This window comes from Lutjanus erythropterus, chromosome 6, assembly GCF_056507025.1.
Source record: "Lutjanus erythropterus isolate fLutEry1 chromosome 6, fLutEry1.hap2, whole genome shotgun sequence".
NCBI lineage: Eukaryota > Metazoa > Chordata > Actinopteri > Lutjaniformes > Lutjanidae > Lutjanus > Lutjanus erythropterus.
The window spans coordinates 7,019,121-7,040,382 of record NC_139322.1 but is presented as its reverse complement, the minus strand read 5'-3'; the positions used below and the strand labels follow the sequence as shown (position 1 = coordinate 7,040,382).

Here is a 21,262-nt window from a genome sequence, read left to right as displayed (position 1 = left end):
TATATATAAAGGGCACATCATTTAGTAAGCTCAATAATGTAATAAAAATATGTAGACTGATTAACTGCGTACACTCCTATCCTCAACATACTGATGATATGGTCTAATGACCTCAATGTGGCCGTGTTAGGACACATTAAACTCGACTGGCTCCACTTTCTCATCAATGTTCGTCAAGCCACATTGAGCTTGCAAGACAAAATGACAGCAATGTCCTTGAGGCGGCTGCAAAAGGCCCAGATACTTCAATCTACCTATCATGTGGGTCCATTTTAAAAAATGTGCTCCTCACTTATTTTCTGCCCTTTTGGAGAAGAAGTCTGGTTGTTGTCTTTGGTCTCGGTGAAGACCAAAATGAATTGATTCTTCTAAGAAATGTTGTCTCTGCAGCCAAAGACAGTTATATGTCTTATTCCCCTGTGCCATAAAACTCTATTACTGTCCACGAACTACTCAAAACGCATCAACTACCATGAACACACACACACACTCTAGGCACACATCCCACATACACCATCCTGCTGCCATAAATACTCACTCAGCATCAAATGCATATTAATCCGCAGCTGAAAATAGTCCCCAATAAAGGAATTATTTACTCCCGCTTGAGTAATGTTTGTTACAAACTACAGCTGTTTTAAGAAATTACTAAACTTTTAAAAAACAAGTGCAAAGTAAAATTTATGATCAATGGAAGTTTATATGGAGGTTAGAACTTTATTTTAATATCTTATTTCATTTGTTTTTTTCTTCTCTTGTGATTGAAGTGTGTTTAAATGCACTGACACGTTAATGCTCTTATCATGGGTCTTATCCTGAGTATACAGCTATATGTACTATTTATCTGTACTTATTTATTTATTTTTGGTATTTTGTGTGTTTCACAACAATATGTGAATGAAAATAAATGTACAGAAGGTTTACGGGATCACCCAAATGAATAGATGAGCTACGTACATTCAAATTATGTTGTGACACTTTCATATAAATTGTAACCTCCAAAGTCAACAAAGAAAAAACAATAAAAAAAACAAATTCCCACAACAAACAAACTAAATATTTTTAACTTTTATAGATTTTATTCTCTAACACAGTGGTTCTAAACCTTTTCAAGTCACGACTCCCCCCTGATGAATCAGGTCGATGATTGGAAGAAAAAAAACACGGCACAAGAAAAGAAAACATGAGATTTATTAATCATCAGTACAACATTGACATCGACACAATTCTCCCTTTTTTTTTGTTCTGCTCATTTGAGTGCAATCAACACCATTAAATAAAACATGTTAATAAATAAAAAAAACAGGTTATTTACAAGCAACCAAATAATTGTAGCATAATTTTAATTCTGCAATTCTATTACAACATAATAAAAATATAATAATCAGTCGTACAAAACAAAATTCTGTGCAAACAGCTTGTAATTTCAGTTAGGATTTAAATTTGAGTTGAAATGATTAGTTATGGCACCCTGGATGCTCTGTTTGACACGTTAGGATTGATCAAGTTGTACTTTTTCCACCTAAACTGAAATTAATTTGAAATAAGTGACAGTGCGGTCATGTTATTCTGTTAGTTGCTAATTATTTACAGTGTCTCCACGATCACGTCACTAATGAAATGAAGCGAGGAGTGTAGTGTCAGCTTTTTCTCTCAATGTGCAGTACAGTAGTAATACTTATAGACAATATTCACATTGTATTTGACTGAGGAGAAGTGATTTGATCCCTTTTTTCTGTCACAGCTGAACTGTGGAGGTTAGTAGAAGTGAGCAGTGAGGGGGCCCTGGATTAGTTGACATGAAAAGGGGGGCAGCTGGACGCCGGTCACTGGAGTATTTTCAGTTATGGCTTTAGGTCACTGTTACAGTGAGTCATCATGCAATGCTGAAGCTTGGCCGGCGCTGGGCCGCCGAGCAGCCACATGAGAAGGCTGCAACATTCCCCTGCAGACACACAGCCGGTGGGGAGCCCCGGCGGAAGGTTTTCGACTGCAAATAACCGACGCTCCTTTGTGGCCGTTTTGACCGCGCTCCACAAACAAGGACAACTCAGGGTCCACACAAAGAGACAAAGACAGATTTAACATCAGACACCACGGGTCATGCTAAAATAAACAACCACACCACCTCCGCCGTGTCGGGCTGTAGCATCGCGGTGACGCATAAACAAATACACAAACTTGCAGACGTGTGTTTTATGCAAAGTCTAGCCAGTAAACTTCTTCTTCTTTTTTTTTTTAACCGTGTAAATCTCAAACTGCATTTAGAAATCACTGTTTAAGGAGAGTGTGAATCAAGTCCTGAGTGAGAATGCTACGTCAATTTCAGTGTCTAACAATAAAAAAAGGTTTTTACTATTTAAGATGGAGCTGGAAATTAAGAGAAAACTGCCTGAATGACACAGAGGTGAGTGAGAGACATTCAGCTTTTCCAGTTACTTTTCTTGAGGTGAGTTCTGACATTGTAAAATAAACTTGACCTACATATTTTACTGAGCTGATTTTGTGCCTTAATTTATTACATACAGGCTAAAAAGCCACATCCTACAATACATATTTACATTTCTCTTCAGGACATTTTTCGCTCATAATTCTGAGAGGACTGCTGACAATAAATAAGTTAAACTAACTCGACCTGCAAATCAGTGCAGATGTTCTCCACGCCGAGAAATCGTCAGCTAGTCTTTGCATCAAACACGTGTAGCAAGAAACACTGCTTTTCAACACACGCTCTCAGTAAACAACCCGTCCCTGACATAATCCCGCTTTCACGTTTCCAAGCTCTCAGGAGAAATTAAAGGGGATGAGTCCGTGTTTGATTCTCCGGTCTAAGCGCAGGCTCTGCTGGATGAGGACAGGGACACCCTTCTGCGTTTTTCCAACGAGTAAACAAGGCCGGAGAAGATCCTCTCAGTCTTTAAGAGGTCAGCTTGGAGTAGTTGGGCGGGGAGAAGCGTCTGCGTAGGTACTTGAGGATGTAAAGGGGCAGACAACTCACCAGCGTGATGACGGTCACCTTCCACAGGAACGATACCGTGGTGATGAAGTAAACGTCTGGCGTAGACGAAGAGGCAAAGGTCAGAATGAGGTTGCAGGACACAAGCATAAATTCATTTATTTATTGAGAGCTGAAGAGGCCTGCACAAGCATAGTTCAGCAGTTAGTAGTAGTAATAGTTATGACTGGAAAATGACCTTTTTTCCATGTAATTTTTTGACAGTTTTATCAGAACTGTAGCTCAACAGTGTTCAAGTCAGATATGTTTGTTTTATAGTTGTTGTTTTATTTTATTTTTACACCAGTCTTTCAACTAAATTGAAACACAAGGACTATATTCTCCACCTGCAACTACAAATATTGTTCTTTTCTTTTTAATATTCTGGGAAAAAATGATTCAGAAAAATGTTATATCTGTGTGACATATTGGCCTTTTTTTTACATATAAAATTCAAAATGACATGGGGGCATTAAACTTCAACTGGTAATAATTGGAAATAATTATAAATATACACAAACAGACCTTGAATTAAGAAAAAGAATAAAATAATTCTAAAATGCTCCTAAAAAAAACTAAGAAATTTAGAGAAAATAATCTGCATTATGTTCTGTAAAAAAAAAAAATATTCAACAACATACTGATATAGACTTAACAATGTAGATTTAGCTACTCGAGGCTGATAATAATATATCTGTCTGACTGCCACCCCTTAGACAAAACTGAGACCGTTCAAATTTCAGGGCTAATCATATGCTGAGTTTTGGAACCACAGTTCCCATAATCTGGGGGCTTTGAGGGATGTAAATGGGGGACAGTGAGTTCGCTGTGGGCTACAACTTCAGCTCAGTTTTTGATCTGGGCACCATTAAAAGTCAAGTTATACTGAATTAGCTATTAGCAGCTCCTGTTTGCGTTGTGCCCACGGATGTACTGACAGTTATCATTGGATTACTTTGACACTGAAGAAAACTTGATGATTCTCAGTGAAGTTCAGGGGTTATAAGGACAAAATCTTTCTGAGTTGTAAACATATCAGTCCTTGTATGCAGGAGAGACAAACACATGACCATTTCAAACTAATTTCCTTGGACAATGTCCAGTTAAGTGTGTAAACTGCACACTGCAGCAGAAGAATAGCCTTTAAAATCTATTCCAGTCCGACTTCAAGAGGGAGGAAAAGTGTCCAAAAAGGGTACGCTTGACCACATGCAAGTCATGATCCTCAGTGGTCGAGATTGTAGGCAGAAAATGGAACTCCACGCCCCACATAAAGCTCAAAATAAAGGCCTTGAATGCTCTCGGTTTGAGTATTGTATATGTCACGAGTCTTAATATGGCACGACTAAAATGGGCTTATTTTTTCGCATGCTCAAGTAAATAAATGTCCAATAGCCTGGAAACATGCAGACTGTAGTGGAGGAATATAAAGACCAACAATAAAACCTTCTTCTGCTATAAAAGTTGTTTGTTTCTTCTAACGGCTGAATCTAAAAATACTATTTTGGTGGCCAGTGTTTTCTACCAAACACACCTTTACTGTGATAAACACATGAACGTTGGCTGTCCACAGGAAACTAACAGGACTGTTGGCATTTCCTCAGTATGCCTGAGCCTCGTCCACACCAGGACAACTTGTCAATGCACTCACCTTTAGCCTTCCTAATGTCCAGGCTTCCTATTGTCCAATTCTTATTGTACACCAGAGGCATAATATGAACAAGCAGGTCTCCCTTATTGCTGAATGCTGACGTACTATTTCAAGGCCAGCAAAAGCACAAAAACATCAATCATGTTGCGGTGAAATAAATGCAGACTGGGTTTGTTTTCTTGTCTCGGTGAAATACGTTACTGCAGCCTCGGAGTCTGTGCGAGTGAAATATGAGTTAATGAATTTTTGTTTGTGTTCACTCACCTATGAACTCGTGCAGGAAGACGAGTGATGCGACGTAACAGGCCAAACTCAGGAGCTCGGCGACTATCATGAGCCAGTGCCACGTCTGAATGGTCAGGGCCACCATCAGCAGCTCGGTGAGGATGAGGGAGGTGAAGGAAATTGCGACGATATGGACGAACTCGGACTCGAAGAGCAGCAACGCCCCGTACATGATGATGCTCCCTGTGGGGTGAGAAGGGGTCACAACTTGAGAGTGAGACCAACACAACGTTCCATTCAACATTTAGTCTGGAAAAAGTGAATGAAATACTATCATGCAGGTAGTCATGTACCAGAAGAGGAGTGAAAAACAAGGACTTTCCCTTTTAAATCATTACTCTATCTCCTCCCTATGCAACATTTCCTTTGTCCTAAATACATTTCCAACTTTGTCTGGCTTGTCCAGCGCAGACAGTCTGGACGGTGTAAGATAAGATAAGCTCAGAAATGATTTATGGTCCCTGAGGGAAAATTTGGCATGGGCAATAGTAACACACACAGCTACAATCAGCCTGCAGACAATACAAAACATAGCCAACAAAACAGTACAGTGGTACACCTAGATACAATAATACACAACGATAAGAAAGAGGTATAAAATACAATAGAAAGTATAATAAAAAAGGTGTGAAATATTGCTCATGGCCGTGAGATAAAGATAAACATACACAGACATAAAAATGAGAAATGCAACGTAATTTCTAACATTGGTGAATACAGACAAGAGCAAATGGGAGTACTGTGTTGCTAGCTAGCTTACATGAAAACACCAGTAGCTACAGAATGCGATTTCATTTTTTTATTTTAAAAATGAACAAGATCCCCACCCAGGATATTATAGACAATTCTTTTCACAATCTTCACCTGTCACAGACACAGTCTTGTACCTGTCATCAACTTGAACAAGCAAAGAGAACATAGAGTAGAAGAAAATGCGAATAAAGTGATGCCAACATGCAGAGCAGTGGTTTGGAAACCAGGCCCGATTACTTGAAAGCTTAAGAACAAGCGTTCATGCTTTGACAGAAATAGATAAAAAGGTTTCGGGGCGTAGCTTATGATATCCCTGCAAAACACCTTTTCACTGCAAATGGCCCATGTTGGAAAGTTACCTCAGGCTTTTTCACAAACAAAGCCCACAAACAGAAATAAACTAAGAAGAAAGTGTGTGGGCTGTTAATGAGTGATCTGTCATGAAGCGGAGCATGATACCTCCTTTTATCTTTGTTTGTCAGGGTTTAATTTTTCTGTCTGCCTAAATTGGACATCTGATCGTCATCTTGGAGCCTTGTACATCTGCAAACAGCTAGACAGAAAAATGGTCTAAAATACTGTTTGAATACTCCAAAATAATGACTGTTGACTCTATGTATTTAAAGTAGTAACTGTTAACACTTGGTATTAACATGTTTTGTAGCGTCAAAGCTAATACTAAGCCACATGTTCTTCACCGTGCCTGCACAACTGACACCCTCTGCTGAGGTGGACGTACACACTCATTTACACAATGTGTGTGTGAAACAAGAAGAAGCCGTAACAACAGGCCGCTACCGTCTGCTAAATGCTACCTGCCGTTAGCTACTTTGCTCAGCTAGCACTGCAACTTGCGGCCCTATTTGTTGACTCATCCTGGACTCGGAGCACAGATCGCTGAGGGAGTGTTGGTGTTTACACCACGAGCACAGGAGATTTGGACCACCAGGAGGAGGTTTTATTTAAAGTTTTTTCTTTAAAGCTAGTAGAGCTACTATCTGCACAGCTAGACCAGTAGCTAACACTACAGTTTGCAACAGTTAGCTATCTGTCCATCAAATCACCAAGAGTTGAGGCAGAGCAGCTGGGGGACATCAAAAGGAAAACCGGAAAATATCCTTGAAAGCTTCATGAAAATCAAAAAAGTTGTGCTTTTGTACAGTAATCAGTGAGGCCAAGCCCTCAGAAACAGTCCACTCTGGCAGCATCTATAACTTTATCTAATTCTTGTCTTAATGTTGTCCAACATAAATAGAAACATGAATAAAATTAAGATTTAATTTGGTCCTTGCAAATGGAAATGATGTGTTTTTCTTTGCATATAGAGAAAAGAAGTGGGATATAATCACAAATGGTGACTCAAGATGCACATGGAGACTTATTCAAATGCCAGGGGTGATCTGACGTCCTAAGAGGAGTTCACTTGGGGTCCAATCACCCAAGATGCACAATAATACCAGGTCTAAACAGGCTTATGCCCTTTGTGTGTACGGCTGTTTTTCTTCAGGTTAATCTGAGTTTATCTTTGTCCACGAGCAGCAGTTATTCACTCTGATTATCAGCAGTTTGTACAAACTCTTTCTTACCTTGATAGATACTTATTAAGACCCATATTAGAAATGTCTTGAAAGATAACGGTCGACCCTGTGGAGAGAAAACAGCAGAACAAACCTTTATTTTCATCACTTTTCATATTTGTCCGTATGTTATATGATGACTGCACCGTAACAGTCTGCATGTGAAAAGTCATTAAATACCTTCAAGAGATCTTTGTACAATTCTGGGTACAACATGGCAACCTCTGACTTTACATCTTTGTCCAACACCAGGGAGAAGACGGGGAACATGGTGTAGATAGTGGAGTATCTGAAACAGACGATCCCATGTGACCTCAGCGTGGGGAATATGCTCCATGAGCAAGATATTTCACACATTTCATTGTTAGATTCAGCAGTGAAATGCATCACTCCAGTAGTCAATACTTTCACATTTTCCCCTTCTCGCATTTCAACAGTGCTTTAACACAGAGGAAATGCCAGGGAAACAAGGCAGCCAAATGCTCTCTTGATAAGTCATCGCCATTCAGAGTTTGTATCTCACCCAATAGTCAGGAATCCTTGGTAGAGTGGAACTGAAGCAAAGTAGAAAACAGAGGAGAAGACCGCCTAGGGAAACAGAAAAGAACCCAGACAGTCAGCGAGCTATCATTTATTCTTCCAAATGGCATTACAGACGATAATGGAGGAAATCAGAGCAATCGCTTAACGCTACAGGCACAAGAATCAATTTTTACAGTCCATTTTTATATCACAGTTCTCCATCACAGAAAATACAAGAAAATGAAAGCCATAACATTAATCTGGCATGGCAACACACGAATCAAAACCACACATTGACTAATCAATTAGCTAAATCCCACACATAAAATGCAACACCGCAATAACCCTCGTTCTACCGCAGAGCTACTGCCGGAGAAAGTCAAACTTCACTGACTAATTCTAGCATGTGTCCTACACATATGGATGATGCCAGTATTGAGCTGTCAACCAGTCAGCTTGCCGTCCAGGCGGCCCCAAACCAGACAGGTCACAGCTGTGGCTGTGGTCGGCGTTAATGTGAGACATGTGGAGGAGGGCCTCCCTAAAACCCCAAAATCCATGATGCAGTGAGTCATGGGCTGTCCCTCCACGGCGGGGGCTGAGGTTGGACTGGGACATGGGAACTGGACTGGGGACGGTGTTGAGTGTGTGTGTGTGTGTGTGTGTGAGGGGGGGGCGGCTCAGAAGGGCAGCACGGGCTGACTCCTCTGAGTCATCACGCACCCCACCCTTCCCTGACCACCCCTGAAACTTCTCCCTGCCTCGCCCCGAACATTTCCTCCCTGTATTTATATCTTAGGTGTTGTGGATACACAAACTGCATATCTCCCTGCCCAAACTACTGTCGCTGTCCAATGGAAACCACTTATCTCCAAACTGTCAACTTATCGGGAGAAAAGAAACACATATGTTTTCAGATTTATGGCAGTGCATTTTTCAGATGATCCAGTGGCTTTGTAAATGGTTTGCTTGTCATAAGAAACAGGAGAACTGTCTTAACTCATACTGGAGCACTTCTTCCTTCAGTTTTATTGAAACATTCAAGATCAACGAATTTGGAGATACAGGTTAGCCGCCAGATATTATTCTTCAGACATTTTATTGTACACTGTCTGGCCCAAAAAATGTCACACTCTAATATTTCATTGGACCCCTTAAGCTTTGCTTACAGCACGCATTCGCCACAGTATTGTTTCGATAATCTTACACAATGTCACAACATTTATTTCTGGCCAGAGTTGCATTAATTTTTTTCCAAGATCTTGTATTGATGGTGGGAGAGTCAGATCACTGTGTAAAGTCTTCTCCGGCACATCCCAAACATTCTCAATGTGGTTAAGGTCTGGCACACAATGTTGCTGAACCTCGACCTCACCAGCTAAAGTTCAATACAAAGATTCAACGACTTGTTGCTTTTTTTCAGTTTAGTTCTCCACTTAACTCCCATGAAGGGCTGTCACGATATCAGACTTTCACTACACAATTATCACAGCCAAAAGAATTCCCAATAACAAAATTATCACAATATCTATAGAATATCTATATCAATATCTATATTTAAAAAAATCAGACAAATTCATATTAAAGGAATAGTTCACCCAAAAAAAGAACTTTTTCCTTATCTGTAAGGTAAAAAGGTGATTTCTGCTCAGTTAGTTCTTTCTCTTCTCTACCCCCCTTTTTCCCTTCATATTTAAACAGTTTTGATGCAATAGTAGTACATATCTGTAGGCCTATACTGTATCTTTTAGCCTGGGGCTCAGCTGAACATTGTACAAAATAAAATAAACAAAAAAAAACAAAAAAATTTTTTTTGTCGTGCTTTAAGCACTGATCAGCTGAGCTGTCAGAGCACACGAGGTGCGCTGCTGTGTGCACCGCTGTAGTTTGTGTGTTTGACTGAGAGAGAGACAGAGAAGGGAGAGGAAGCTAGAAGCAGGACTATTGCACACAATGTTTTTGGGAGTCGTTCATACTTACACCCACCCACTCACAGGGTTAACTGGGTCTATCTGTGCATCACTGCTTTTTCTTTTGGACAAGTCAAAGCGGAGCAGCTGCATGTTTCTATCTTACACGTGTAGGTGTTGTTGTTCAGTGCTGGCACTGAAGAGCAGACTACAGCACTTATAAATGTTTATGTTGTCCTTGTCATGTCCAGAAGAATTGCATCTCCAGTACCTACAGTGCCAACACGTTTTGAAAATTTTGGCATCGACTTTGTACATAAGTATCAGTTCTTGTAACATCCCTAGTTTGTAAGCATTTTGGCTTACCTTTAATATCTGTGGCAGAGGTGTAAGCTGTAGTTTAATGCTATATGTTCTCTATCCATCATTTTACCTTACATGAACATAGGACTTACAGTGAAACTCTGGACTTTAGATTGTGTGTGATCTTAATCGTGTGTGATCTCAGTCTCTTATGAGACCTTGAGTCCAGTGTGAATAGGGCTTTATACAATAACTAAAATAAAAGCTTTCAAAGTCATAGCAATCTGTATAATCTTGAGGAAATGGCCGCTGCAAATCTGATAAAAATTGGCAAATGTTTTACTATTTGATTATTTAATGCAATCAGTGCAATTCATGGATCCGATGTGATGTATTGCCTAATCTGATACAGACAGCTTCATGTTGTGTGGGACTTAAAACCTCGAGGGTGAATGTAGGAGTGTAACATTTTGTGGTCAGAGTTTTGCAAACTGTTATTCTGTTGTGAACGCTTGCAATTTAAAAGGTACAATTTTCATTTTTTTTGACTGATGAACTCAACCCCAAAGGTCACCGTGTTTTAGTTGCACCCTACCTGCATAGCGCTGATGCAGAGGCTCCTGTGGATGACGAACTGGCTGAGGGCCGCAGACCTTTTGTAGCTGTTCCGACCGTGGACCATGAGGAGACGGCCTAAATGTTTGAACTGAGTCACAGAGAAGTCGGCAGCCAGCGAGGCCTGCTTTCCTTCCTGTCAAACACACAACACAGAGGGCAGTGAGGACAAGCTTCAAGAAGTCTTTGCTGACCTGAAAAGTCTTTTGGGTGCTTTGAATGTACGGTGACAGATAAACAGCTCAGTTACATAAAAATCTGGCTGAGAGTGGACAAACAGACTCCCTGCACACAAGGCCTTAGCAATCAGGAGTCAATAAGGGAATTCCTGCAGAATTTAATAAAGTGTTGAAATACAAAAACTTTAAATATTATTGTTTATCCTTACAAACAAGTTTGCATCATTCCTTTTTTCTCAGTTACTTGATTTGTTTTCTCTAACATTAAAGCTACTACAAGTTTTCAACTGATTATGAAACAGTCTTGATTTAATACTGATGCCTCAGTATGTCTTATATAAGCAAATGAGACCATCTGTGACAAGATTGGCTATACAGTTGTTCTTAATGTCTGCCACCAGGTCGGATTCTCAGTTAATTCAAATGAAACAAGCCTCCACTTATATTTTCCCAGGCAAAGTTACAAAATAATTTTATTATAGTTTGTGGTTATGGCGGCGGAAACACTACCACTTTTGTCCACAGGGGGCTCCAAAATGAACAAAATATTAAAATTCCTTGTTGTAACTTTAAGTAAAAATTCAGTTTGCTTGTTTTGTCCAACCAACAGTCCAAAACCCCAAGAAATTCAATTTATTGTCATCGAAGGCTAAGAAAATATTCACAGTTGTGAACCAAAAAGTATTTGACATTTTTGCTTAAAGAAATAAACAAATAATGTCATTCAATCATCAGAATTGCTGTAAACTTTGAGTTGATTGATGGCCTTCTCATTTCAGCCCTGATAAACCACTTCATTACTAAATGCAATGGCCTTTCATCATGATGCTATTATCACGCTTCTATTTTCTGTCATGAAATGGGGGTTGTGTGTCCCGAGGGCACAGACTTTGTGGAGTCACCAGGTTTAAAGATAACATCAATAAGATGCTGCTCCCAGACAAGAGTTATTTCTGTACTAACCCCTGGTAAAACCACAAATTGTTTTTCTCACACTTCAATTTTTTTGTATGGATTACATAAATATGATATAACAATTAAAAACCATAAGTAAGAAAGTAAATAACCAATACAATTAAAATAAAACATTATTTGCTGCTTGTATTCTATTTGTGCAACCCAGATCTCAGTATATCTGTGCACTTTATCCATTTATGAGGCAATAATATTTATTTTTCCTCTTAGTATAATGCTACACACTGTGTGTGTATTTACAATTTGTGTGCATCTATCCTTCTGTATTTATCATTCACTCCTATTTCGACCTGTGTTCTTTCTGAGCTGCTGTAATGTGTGAATTTCACTGGTGTTGGATCAGTAAATTCTATCTTATTTTATCTTAATAAGTGAGCTTTAGAAGTGTAGTTTTTGTTGTTTCTGTGGTCAGAGCCTGGCTAGTATTTCCCCTTGTTTTCAGTCTTTATGCTAAGCTAAGCACACAGGTTGTTGGCTCCACCTTTATTTCAACAGACAGTTATAAGAGCACTATTGTGACGTGTGTGCATTTACCAAAAAGTCGAAAACTTTCTCAGACAAGTGCTGATAAGAGATGCTTACTTTTATTTGAGCACAAAAGCATTGTGTCATTCTTGTTTCCTCTACTCAGACAATGGATCCTCATAAAGAGGAATCATCTGTGTGCACGTCTCTCCACGTCTCTGAACATGAGAGAGATCTTGACAGGAAACACAAAGCAAAAATCTGTGACAGCGGCACGTCAGTGTGAGGCAATGAGATGGAGAGAGTCTTACTTTTCCCTCCACTCCCACGCCACAGTCGGCTTCCTGGATCATGCTGACATCGTTTCCTCCATCCCCTATGAGAAAACAAAAGCCATGGAGGTGTCAGGATTCACATCACTGATTCACTAATGTGTGTGTGTGTGTGTGTTTTGTAAGACACTCCCTTATTTTGACCAGATTGAGAGATCTGAAGCATCAGCCAAACAAAGGAAAATGACGCATGTTTGGAATTTACTAGATAAAGACTGAGATAAGGGGGTAGGGAATATGGGGTTTTTTTAAGTGAGTTTCATGGAATTGTTGATTTTTTAACAAAATAACATGATCATATATTGAAAGGCAATAGCAACAATTTGAATTATCACCCATCATAACTAAGTGTTACATAGTATATTAGCATTAATGCACATTTAAATCAGTTTTGCTTGGTCGTGGCATTTTATTTATTTTTTTTAGAGCTGGTGAGATGAGTAGAAAGTCCTTTTTTACACCAGGTATTAACACGCGTCCAGGGTCAAGCGATCACAAGCTAGAAACTCTAGGTACAGGTGTGAATGCACCCGGGATGCCTTCAGGATGCATGGAGATTTGATTGCTCAGATTACATTCAGAGGTGGTCTGGGTGGCAAGTGATCACTTTCTTTTAGCAGTGAGTACGCAGTGGGTCCCGGCCACATTGAAGGACCGCCTACTCAACTGACATCCTCTGCATAAGTGGAGGTAAGTGTTCATTCGTCATTTTGCTATGTGCAAGGCAACAAGAAGCCTCGTCGAGTTTCCTCATGGACAGATACCTTCACTTGTTGTTAAAGTAACAGCTGATTAGCTGCCGTTAGCTAGCTGAGTTAGCTGTTCAATTAGCAGTCCCTTTAGTTGCTGACTCTAGCAGCTTGAGATCAGAGTATTAATGGAGTGTTGGTGTTTACACCACTGGCAAACAAACTCTGGGCAGTCAGGGGAAGGATGTTTACCAAAGTTTATAAAGCATTATTTAAGCTTAAAAACTGTTGTTTTTCCTCTTACCTGGATTGCTATTCATCCATCTAGATTTTCTTTGAGATTATTTTTTTGGCCTTTGCCTTTATTTTGATAGGGACAGCTGAAGATGCGACAGGAAAAGGGGGTGACATGTAGCAAATAGTCTGAGCTGCAGAGTTTTTGAGACATCGGCCGTAGAGAGTTCTGCCTTCTCTCGAATATAATGGGACTAAATGGCACGTTTTTTTTCCAGCTAATTCTTGTCTCATTTGTAGCATGATGCACAGTAAATATCAAGTTCAGGTTAAAAACAATACTACATTTGGTCTTTGCAAATGGAAGTGATGGGAACTGAAATCTGATCACAAGAGGTCACTTAAGACTCATGCAATGACTGATTGGATCATCCAAGACATGTTAATGCCGGGCCTAAACAGGCTTGATTTGAGTGACAGAGGTTAGTAACTGAAAGAGTTAAATATATTATGAGGAGGATGCGGAGAAGGGAAAGATATCGTTAAATCCACAGTAAAAAACAGAAGAAAAACAAACAAGCTGAAAGCTGTGCTGCTAAATTCCCCCCTGAAAAAGCTGTTGGACAGTTTCTATTTTTTACTCACCTACAGCGCAGGTCAGTTTGCCTGTGCGCTCTTGCAGCAGCCGGACTATCTGAGCCTTCTGAGTGGGGGTGCATCGGCAGCAAACCACAGCAGGACACTGACATGCAAGCTCCATGAACTCATACTCATAGTATTTCAGACAAACCTGCAAGAAAACCGAGCAGAACGGACGGGTGAGCAACTCAGGCCACCGCAATATAACTGATCTCAACTGTGCATCTTCAACACCTCGACTTAAGTTACAGTTTAACTCCTACTGCGGTTCAGAAAGTGACTCTAACCACAGATACCACTTCCAGAGATGCTTCAGTGGCAACGATATTATCATGCATCACACAGAAAACATGTCAGAGTTTCATAAGGAGGGACGAGTCAGTGGGAGGAGGGTTAGACACAGATACAGTTTACCTCAAGCGAGTCTCCTGATATCACCAGCGCACAGTCGTGTTTTCTCCTGAAAGCGTTGAGCTCCAGGTGGGCTTCCCCTCGTGTTGTCACCTGTGGAAATGGAAACCACATTTAAAAATTGCACACGTATGCAAGCACGCACAAAACACTTTCACAAGGAAAAAAAAACACATCGATTACAATCTGTCTGGCTTCGCATCCTGATTGTTATCAGACCGGTAGCTCTTAAGAATGGCAGCTCATTTCCCTCCAGCTGCAATGATGGCAAACGTTAAAGCTGCCAAATACCCTGCCAAACATCCAGCTAATTAAAAACCTGACTTATTAGGTTGGGTGATATAACTGAAATACATTCATCAGGTCAATTTAATCACTAAAACAGAATTATACTTACTGTATATCTGTTTTTCCCCCTTTCTCTTTACTGACTTACCTTTATTACATGAATATAAAATAATGAAACGGGCAGCATACCTTTTACTGAATTTTACTGTTTCAAAAGTAAAGTACAGTACAGATGTTTGTGCCTCAGCAGCCTCCCTGTGCAGTGTCTTAAACATAATGTTCTCTCTCTTTTTAAATCACTCAAACCAGCATATGGAAAGTTCGCAATTGTCCTCTCCCAGGTTTGCTGGGAGTTGTTCTGCCCCGCACAGGGGGGCATTACGTGACCGAGCATTATCACTCAACGTGATGAGAGTGGCCTCAGCCACATGTACTTTGCTGTGCACATACGTTTTCTGTCTCCATAATTAGCAGGCTGTTTGTCACTGTTTGAGCAAACTACACAAGGTAGCCTGTGCAACACAGAGTTTCACTGCTGCATCTCATTGTTTTGTTTTTGGCAAATCACTTTCTTTTTCCTGTCATGATTTCCATGTGCACGCAGCACACGGAGGGAGCTGCAGAAACCAGTTGCCGGCAAGCTTGCAAGTAAAATGAAAAAAGTAGAATTAGCTTGTTGCAGTTTTAAAATCTTTTCTATATGGAGACCCAATGTCATCCCACAAATTATTTCAACAGTATTTGTGTTTGTATATATTTGTGTCCCAAGCTTTTTGATCTGTACAAGCAGTTGATCACTGGAACTGTGAGAAGATGTACTTTTCTCATATAAATTTGTGATGCACCACTCAGAGCATAGCTCTCACAGCACGGTCCCCACTGAGATTATTTTTATGTATTATGTGAGATGAAGCTGTAACCATAACTGTAAGGCATTCAAACACAACCATCCTTTAAAGCAGGGATGTCAAACTCATTTTGGTTCAGGGGCCACATTCAGCCCAATTTGATCTCAAGTGGGCCGGACCAGTAAAATTAAAGCATAATCTATAGATTGTTCTGCCGATTGATCAAGTAATCAGATAAGAAATATTGCATGTTCTGCATTTTTTTTCTATGCAGAAGAGAAGATATGATAAGACAGGTCTATTAAATGAATAATTATAAATTGCTAAAGTAAAAATACTCAGCAAAGTAACTTTACTTTTACTGTAGATTTACTTTTACTGTTTTTACTTCATTTTCTACTTTTTTTCCAAGTACAAAGGTAAAAGTAAAGGTAGTAATGTCTGCAGAAACCACAAACAGAAGATGGAACTGACTCTTTTAACTGAAACAGTCACCAGAATGTTTTGCTAACATGTTAAAATCACAACATTTTTCTTCTGGATCAGGATGCTTCCAGGGGACTGGTTTACCAACATGCCACCTTTTATCCTCTTATGGGCTTGCAGGTCTGTATTTAGTACAACAAAAGCAATAAAAATGTTGATTTTTCAAAAATGGAAACTAACAATAACATCACAAATGGGACAACAATCTCTGTAACACTTCTATCCCCCCATTTAGCATTTATAAACAGTACACAAACATAAAAAAAAGAAATGGTTTGTAACGAAAGTGACTACATGCCAACAAACCAAATGTTACAAATGCTGAGAGGTGGTCTAAAATTTTGATTTAATAATCTCTATTCTGCCCTTTAACGTATAACATCACCAAGCTTTGCCCTGTGGTAGATTCAGTAGCACACAATAGACTATGCAAGTTAAGAGTGTGGTAAACACCAGTTATTTCAGCTGCTGTTACTTAATCTGTCTGTCAATAAGCTTTCGGTTTCATAGATCGGCACATCTGTGTTTGAGCCACACATTTCTTGTGAGACTCACACGTACTGTGCCGCCTCACGTCATATTGAGACGATGGATAAAGACGCTCTGCAGCCCCACAAAAAGTGGGACACCTGGTCACCCCGTGTGTAACACATTATAATGTAGCTGTAATCATAAATTAGTGCTTATTAATTTATTTGTCAACAACTGCATCTCCTCCTGTGAGCAGCTGAAGTGGAGGCTGGTGTGTAAACAGACAATGAATGAGAATATATTAGTACAGATGTAATACAAAATATGTCTTCATAGGAAAAGCCAGATTATAATGTGTTAAAAACCATTCATTAAATGTTTATGTGCTGCTTACAAACGCTCAGTAGGGAGGGTTTAAATCTCTATCGGACAGTGGGAAAATACACCTATCAAAAAAACAACAGGAGGTTCCAAACAATTGTGTCAGGTTCAAATATAGACTTAAAAATTCTCCAAAAATGCAGCACTGACAGGGCATGGTGTTAATCTGTCGACAAGAGTTATGCTCTGGAATGAGTATCCTTCAACCGCTGACTATTCATACGTCAATCCCGATCAGGCCATTGGTGGCCACCAGGAAACTAATCCAGATGTATGTGTTGCAGGCCCAGTCAGCACTCCCCCGTCCACTGGGACAGAGGTTTTAAAGCCGTGCCAGCCATTGTTATTCTCTTCCAGTAACCGCAGTTGTACGCAAGTTGTAACCTTCCTATATGGCAGGCGCTCCTTCTGCTCTGGCACGGCTCCAGAGGGGAAGGCAGAAGCGGACTATCAAAGCGGCGAGAGAGCCCTAAACCTGCAAAACAAATTAGGAAGTGAGCCCTCTGCATGTTCCCTCTGGGAGTGGTTCAGCTGGTTTCTCCTCTGTTTGAGCGAAGGCCTGTTTGTTCTCTTTGACAGTGGCTTGGATGCTTTCGCTGGTGGGAGGTGATTTATTCAGCTGTGGATGCTGGCCTGGCCTGCATGCGTAGTTGTGTGGGGCTGCCTGACCACTAGCTAATGGGCCTCGGTCGCACAAAGGATGGATGCCCGTGGGTCGATGGAGTCAGGAAACTGTCAGCGCTGCAATGAACTGGGATGAACCCTACGGTACTAAAATCAACTACTACACACTTCATATGCATAAAAGAGGAAGAGGGGTCCTTGTCGTGCACTTACGGGTCTAAAGATATGGATGTCCTGGTTGCGGGTGATCAGATGAGCGTTCTTAGCGGTGCATGTGGCTGTTTCGAGCTTGTCTCCTGTCAGCATCCAAACCTACAAAGAAACCAGAGAGTAACATGTAGCAAAGATCATTTCTGGATACATAAGATATCAGAGTTTCCCCTACACACAGAAAGAAACCAAATATTTTATTCATGTTAGGCTATTCACCTAATTCAAGTGCACTCATTTCTTCTTGTCTTTTCTTTTCTTTTTTCTTTCTTTGCATTTACACCTTATACACTTTACATTTTTTGTTTATGTTTCTCTTCAACAATTGTTGCTCTATCTATTATTATGTTACTGTAATTTTGGAGCAATCTGGCACAAGAATTTCCATTGGAATAAATAAAGTTCTATCTTATCTTATTTCAGCTCAGTGTGAGAGGTTTCAACGCATTTGCAAAACCGCTCTGCTACTTTTTTCTTCTCTGCTATTTCACGAACGCCCACACAGGTGAAGCGATGTTGTCGATACAAGTTTCAAACAGTCTCAGGGTTGAACAACATGCTAACGTGCTGACAGATTTCGGTGTTTTTGTGTTTTTAGCTGAGCTAAAACAGATCGGTGATGCTGTTTTGACCTCACTGTTCTCTGTGAAGTTTGCTGGAACTGATGAAATGCAGCCCGGCGCGTTTTATGTGGAGTGAGAACTGCGCCTGACTCTGTTTAAACGGCATGTTGCTTGTGAGCAACGATCCTAAGCAATTTGTCCTATTGTTAGTACACCAGCTGAAAACTCACCACTCTTTTTGAAGACAGAAATAACGGTAGTAACAGATGAATTGACTTTAAAAGTGGCTTGTTTTCTTTTTAAATAAGTGCTGTGTGGTAGATCTAATTTATGAAGAGTGCTTCATATTGATTTCAAAAGATTGATTTAAAAAAGTAACAGATAAATAATCTCTGATGAGTCTACGTTGACATGTAAGCAACGCCTCTTCCTCCGCAGCCTCATCTGGGGGAAACACTGGATGCACTGATGTTTGAGAAATTCTTAACAAAATGTTTCCATTATCTCTCTGTTCAATCAGTTAACAAAAACTACATTTTTAAGACCCTAATCACTGACTTAATCAAGCAGCCTGCATCCACTCACATTTAATGGAAATGAATGGAAAGTCAATGTTTGCAGTATTAAAAAAAATTACATTTAACCCTCTAGACCCCTGTTGCATATTTCAGTATAGCGCCTGGGAGCACGTCTCATTTTCAAATCATTCCCAGTGTATTAAAAAGTTTTTTTTCTCCACTGTTAGTAAACAGCTGGACCTCACCGGCTCTCACCGCCGGAGGTGGACATTGTTTTCAGAGGGGAAGTGCGACGCAGAGTCTGTGGGGACAACCAACCATGTTGCGACTTTTCCACACAGTGATCTTTTTTTCATAAAAGTTGCCAAAAATACTACCTACAAGACCAGCGTGGAAAACGACAGACATTGTGAGTTTTTTTTTGTTTGAAATCGCATCATATAATCAGCAGCAGTAAACAGTGCGACCTCTCCATCTCTCACCGCTGGAGATGGGGGCTGTTTTCTGGGAGGCTGAGTCAGCAGGGACGACTGACCTGGTGCCGAGTTTTCCACATACAAATAAGGCAATTTTTCTCCTAAACTGTAAGCTGCCAAAACACTACCTACTGCCACGTTCCTGTTGTTTGTTTTTATTACATAGCTGTGAACTGTAGCAACATTGTGGAATTACACTGGGATCAAAAGGGTTAAAATATTCAGCAGTAAAGTCGGTATGTCTTTCCAAAAACAATGCTCCTGTTACTCTGGATAATCCACAGAAAACACTGTCAAACATTTTTATCAGAACTACTTTCTATGGAAGGAAGAGTCCCAGTGGAAACTGTTGGCAGCATGTTCTGTGGTTTATCAAGAGTTTAGGCCACATTCAGACAGAATCAGAGGTTACAGCGAAAATGCCAGTTATCTCGTTTATTTGAATGGGGGTAATCCTTTTAGGCTGCAGCGGTGGGGGCCGCAAGGGGTGCCGAAAAAAAATGCAGCATGCAGTGGAAAAATTGAAACAGGGTCAACTTTTGAAGAAACACGACCCGCTGTCACGCTGTGGTGGACAATCACATAGGCCAGCGATCACGCCACTTCACAGTCAGCCTGAAATATCTCTGAAAGCGGGCGCTCTCCAGATATAGACCAAATGATGGTACTTGTGTCCTCGCTGGGTCTGGGTCTGGCTTGCAGTTTAAGCTGCAAAATAGACAGACGCAGCCACGCCCCTTAAGGTGGACCACCAAGGGACCTTACTTCAGAAAAAATAAGCTGGTAGGTAGGTAGCCAATGGCGAGAGGCAAATTATTACGTTAGCAGCTGAAGCTATGATGCCTGTATGTTTTCGTACTGGGATGTAGGCACACAAGCAATAAGTCTTCCTCACTGAAGACAACAGACTGGAAGCGCTGCTCACAGTGCAGGTGCTCTTCGGATACTTGAGGTATTTTGCACTTATTCTTCAGGTGAAGGGCTCATTGCACGTGTCAAACAGTCTTAGTGAAAAATCAAAAATGCAAGGCTCCTTCAAAAACACACAAAGGCACACTGTAAAGTTAAAATGAGTTTAAAAAGTTACCATTTTTTAACTCTTGTTGACTCTTTTCGCCATGTAAAATGAAGGCATTTTAACTTTGGTGTGTTTCTGAAGGAGCCTTGCGTTTTTGATTTTTTACTAAAACTGTCTGACCCATGCAATGAGCCCTTCACCTGAAGAATAAGACTTACTCATTCTTTCACTTCCCAGCTGTTAAAAGGACTAGGAGTGACTGGATAAAATGCTTCAGGTAAGGTAACGCTACAAACATTAGAGATACTGGTGTTTAGGGGTGGGGGAAATTTCCGATTCTTAGATGCATCGCGATTCGGACGTGGACGAATCTGAATCGATTCACAAACGTCCAAATTTCGATTATTTAAATCTGTTAATTAAAGTGATACAGAAGCTTCTAAATAATGTGGAACTAAGAAGCGCGGTACGCGTCATCGCCGGGACACTTTGGGACGCGCACCTGGAGCGACACGCGCACAGCGGAAAACAAACATGGCCGACCGGCAGCCACCTCGCCATGAGGTCCGAACAGCTCCTTCTAATTTAAAAGCAGCCGTGTGGAAACACTTCGGCTTCTACAACGTCGACGGCGGAAGCGAACTGGACAAGAGCCACGTTATATGTAAGTTGTGTCGAGCTAAAATAAAATACTTTGGCAACACAACAAACATGAGAAGCCGTAACTCGATTCCACCCGACGGAGGAGTCGGGGAGACGGCAGGCTGCTGTTGCTGCGGCTACTAGTGGCTACTGTTGGTACTTTCCAGTTTGCACATATTTCCAATAGTTTAATAAAATATAA

General features: G+C 40.5%; 1 protein-coding gene across 1 annotated transcript in view; it reads right to left on the bottom strand.

Moving 5' to 3' along the window:
* Positions 1-1,173: 1,173 nt before the first annotated feature.
* The window catches only part of atp9a (ATPase phospholipid transporting 9A), a 50,026-nt gene continuing 29,937 nt past the window's right edge, over positions 1,174-21,262 (bottom strand). Inside the window, exons 19-28 of the mRNA XM_084720373.1 lie at positions 17,847-17,945; positions 14,539-14,628; positions 14,131-14,275; positions 12,542-12,606; positions 10,592-10,747; positions 7,785-7,849; positions 7,442-7,550; positions 7,271-7,328; positions 4,911-5,114; positions 1,174-3,054 (exon numbers count right to left, since the gene is read on the bottom strand). Coding sequence (XP_084576499.1) covers positions 2,918-3,054; positions 4,911-5,114; positions 7,271-7,328; positions 7,442-7,550; positions 7,785-7,849; positions 10,592-10,747; positions 12,542-12,606; positions 14,131-14,275; positions 14,539-14,628; positions 17,847-17,945 — 1,128 coding nt within the window. The 3' untranslated portion in view covers positions 1,174-2,917. The remainder of the gene's footprint in view (positions 3,055-4,910; positions 5,115-7,270; positions 7,329-7,441; positions 7,551-7,784; positions 7,850-10,591; positions 10,748-12,541; positions 12,607-14,130; positions 14,276-14,538; positions 14,629-17,846; positions 17,946-21,262) is intronic.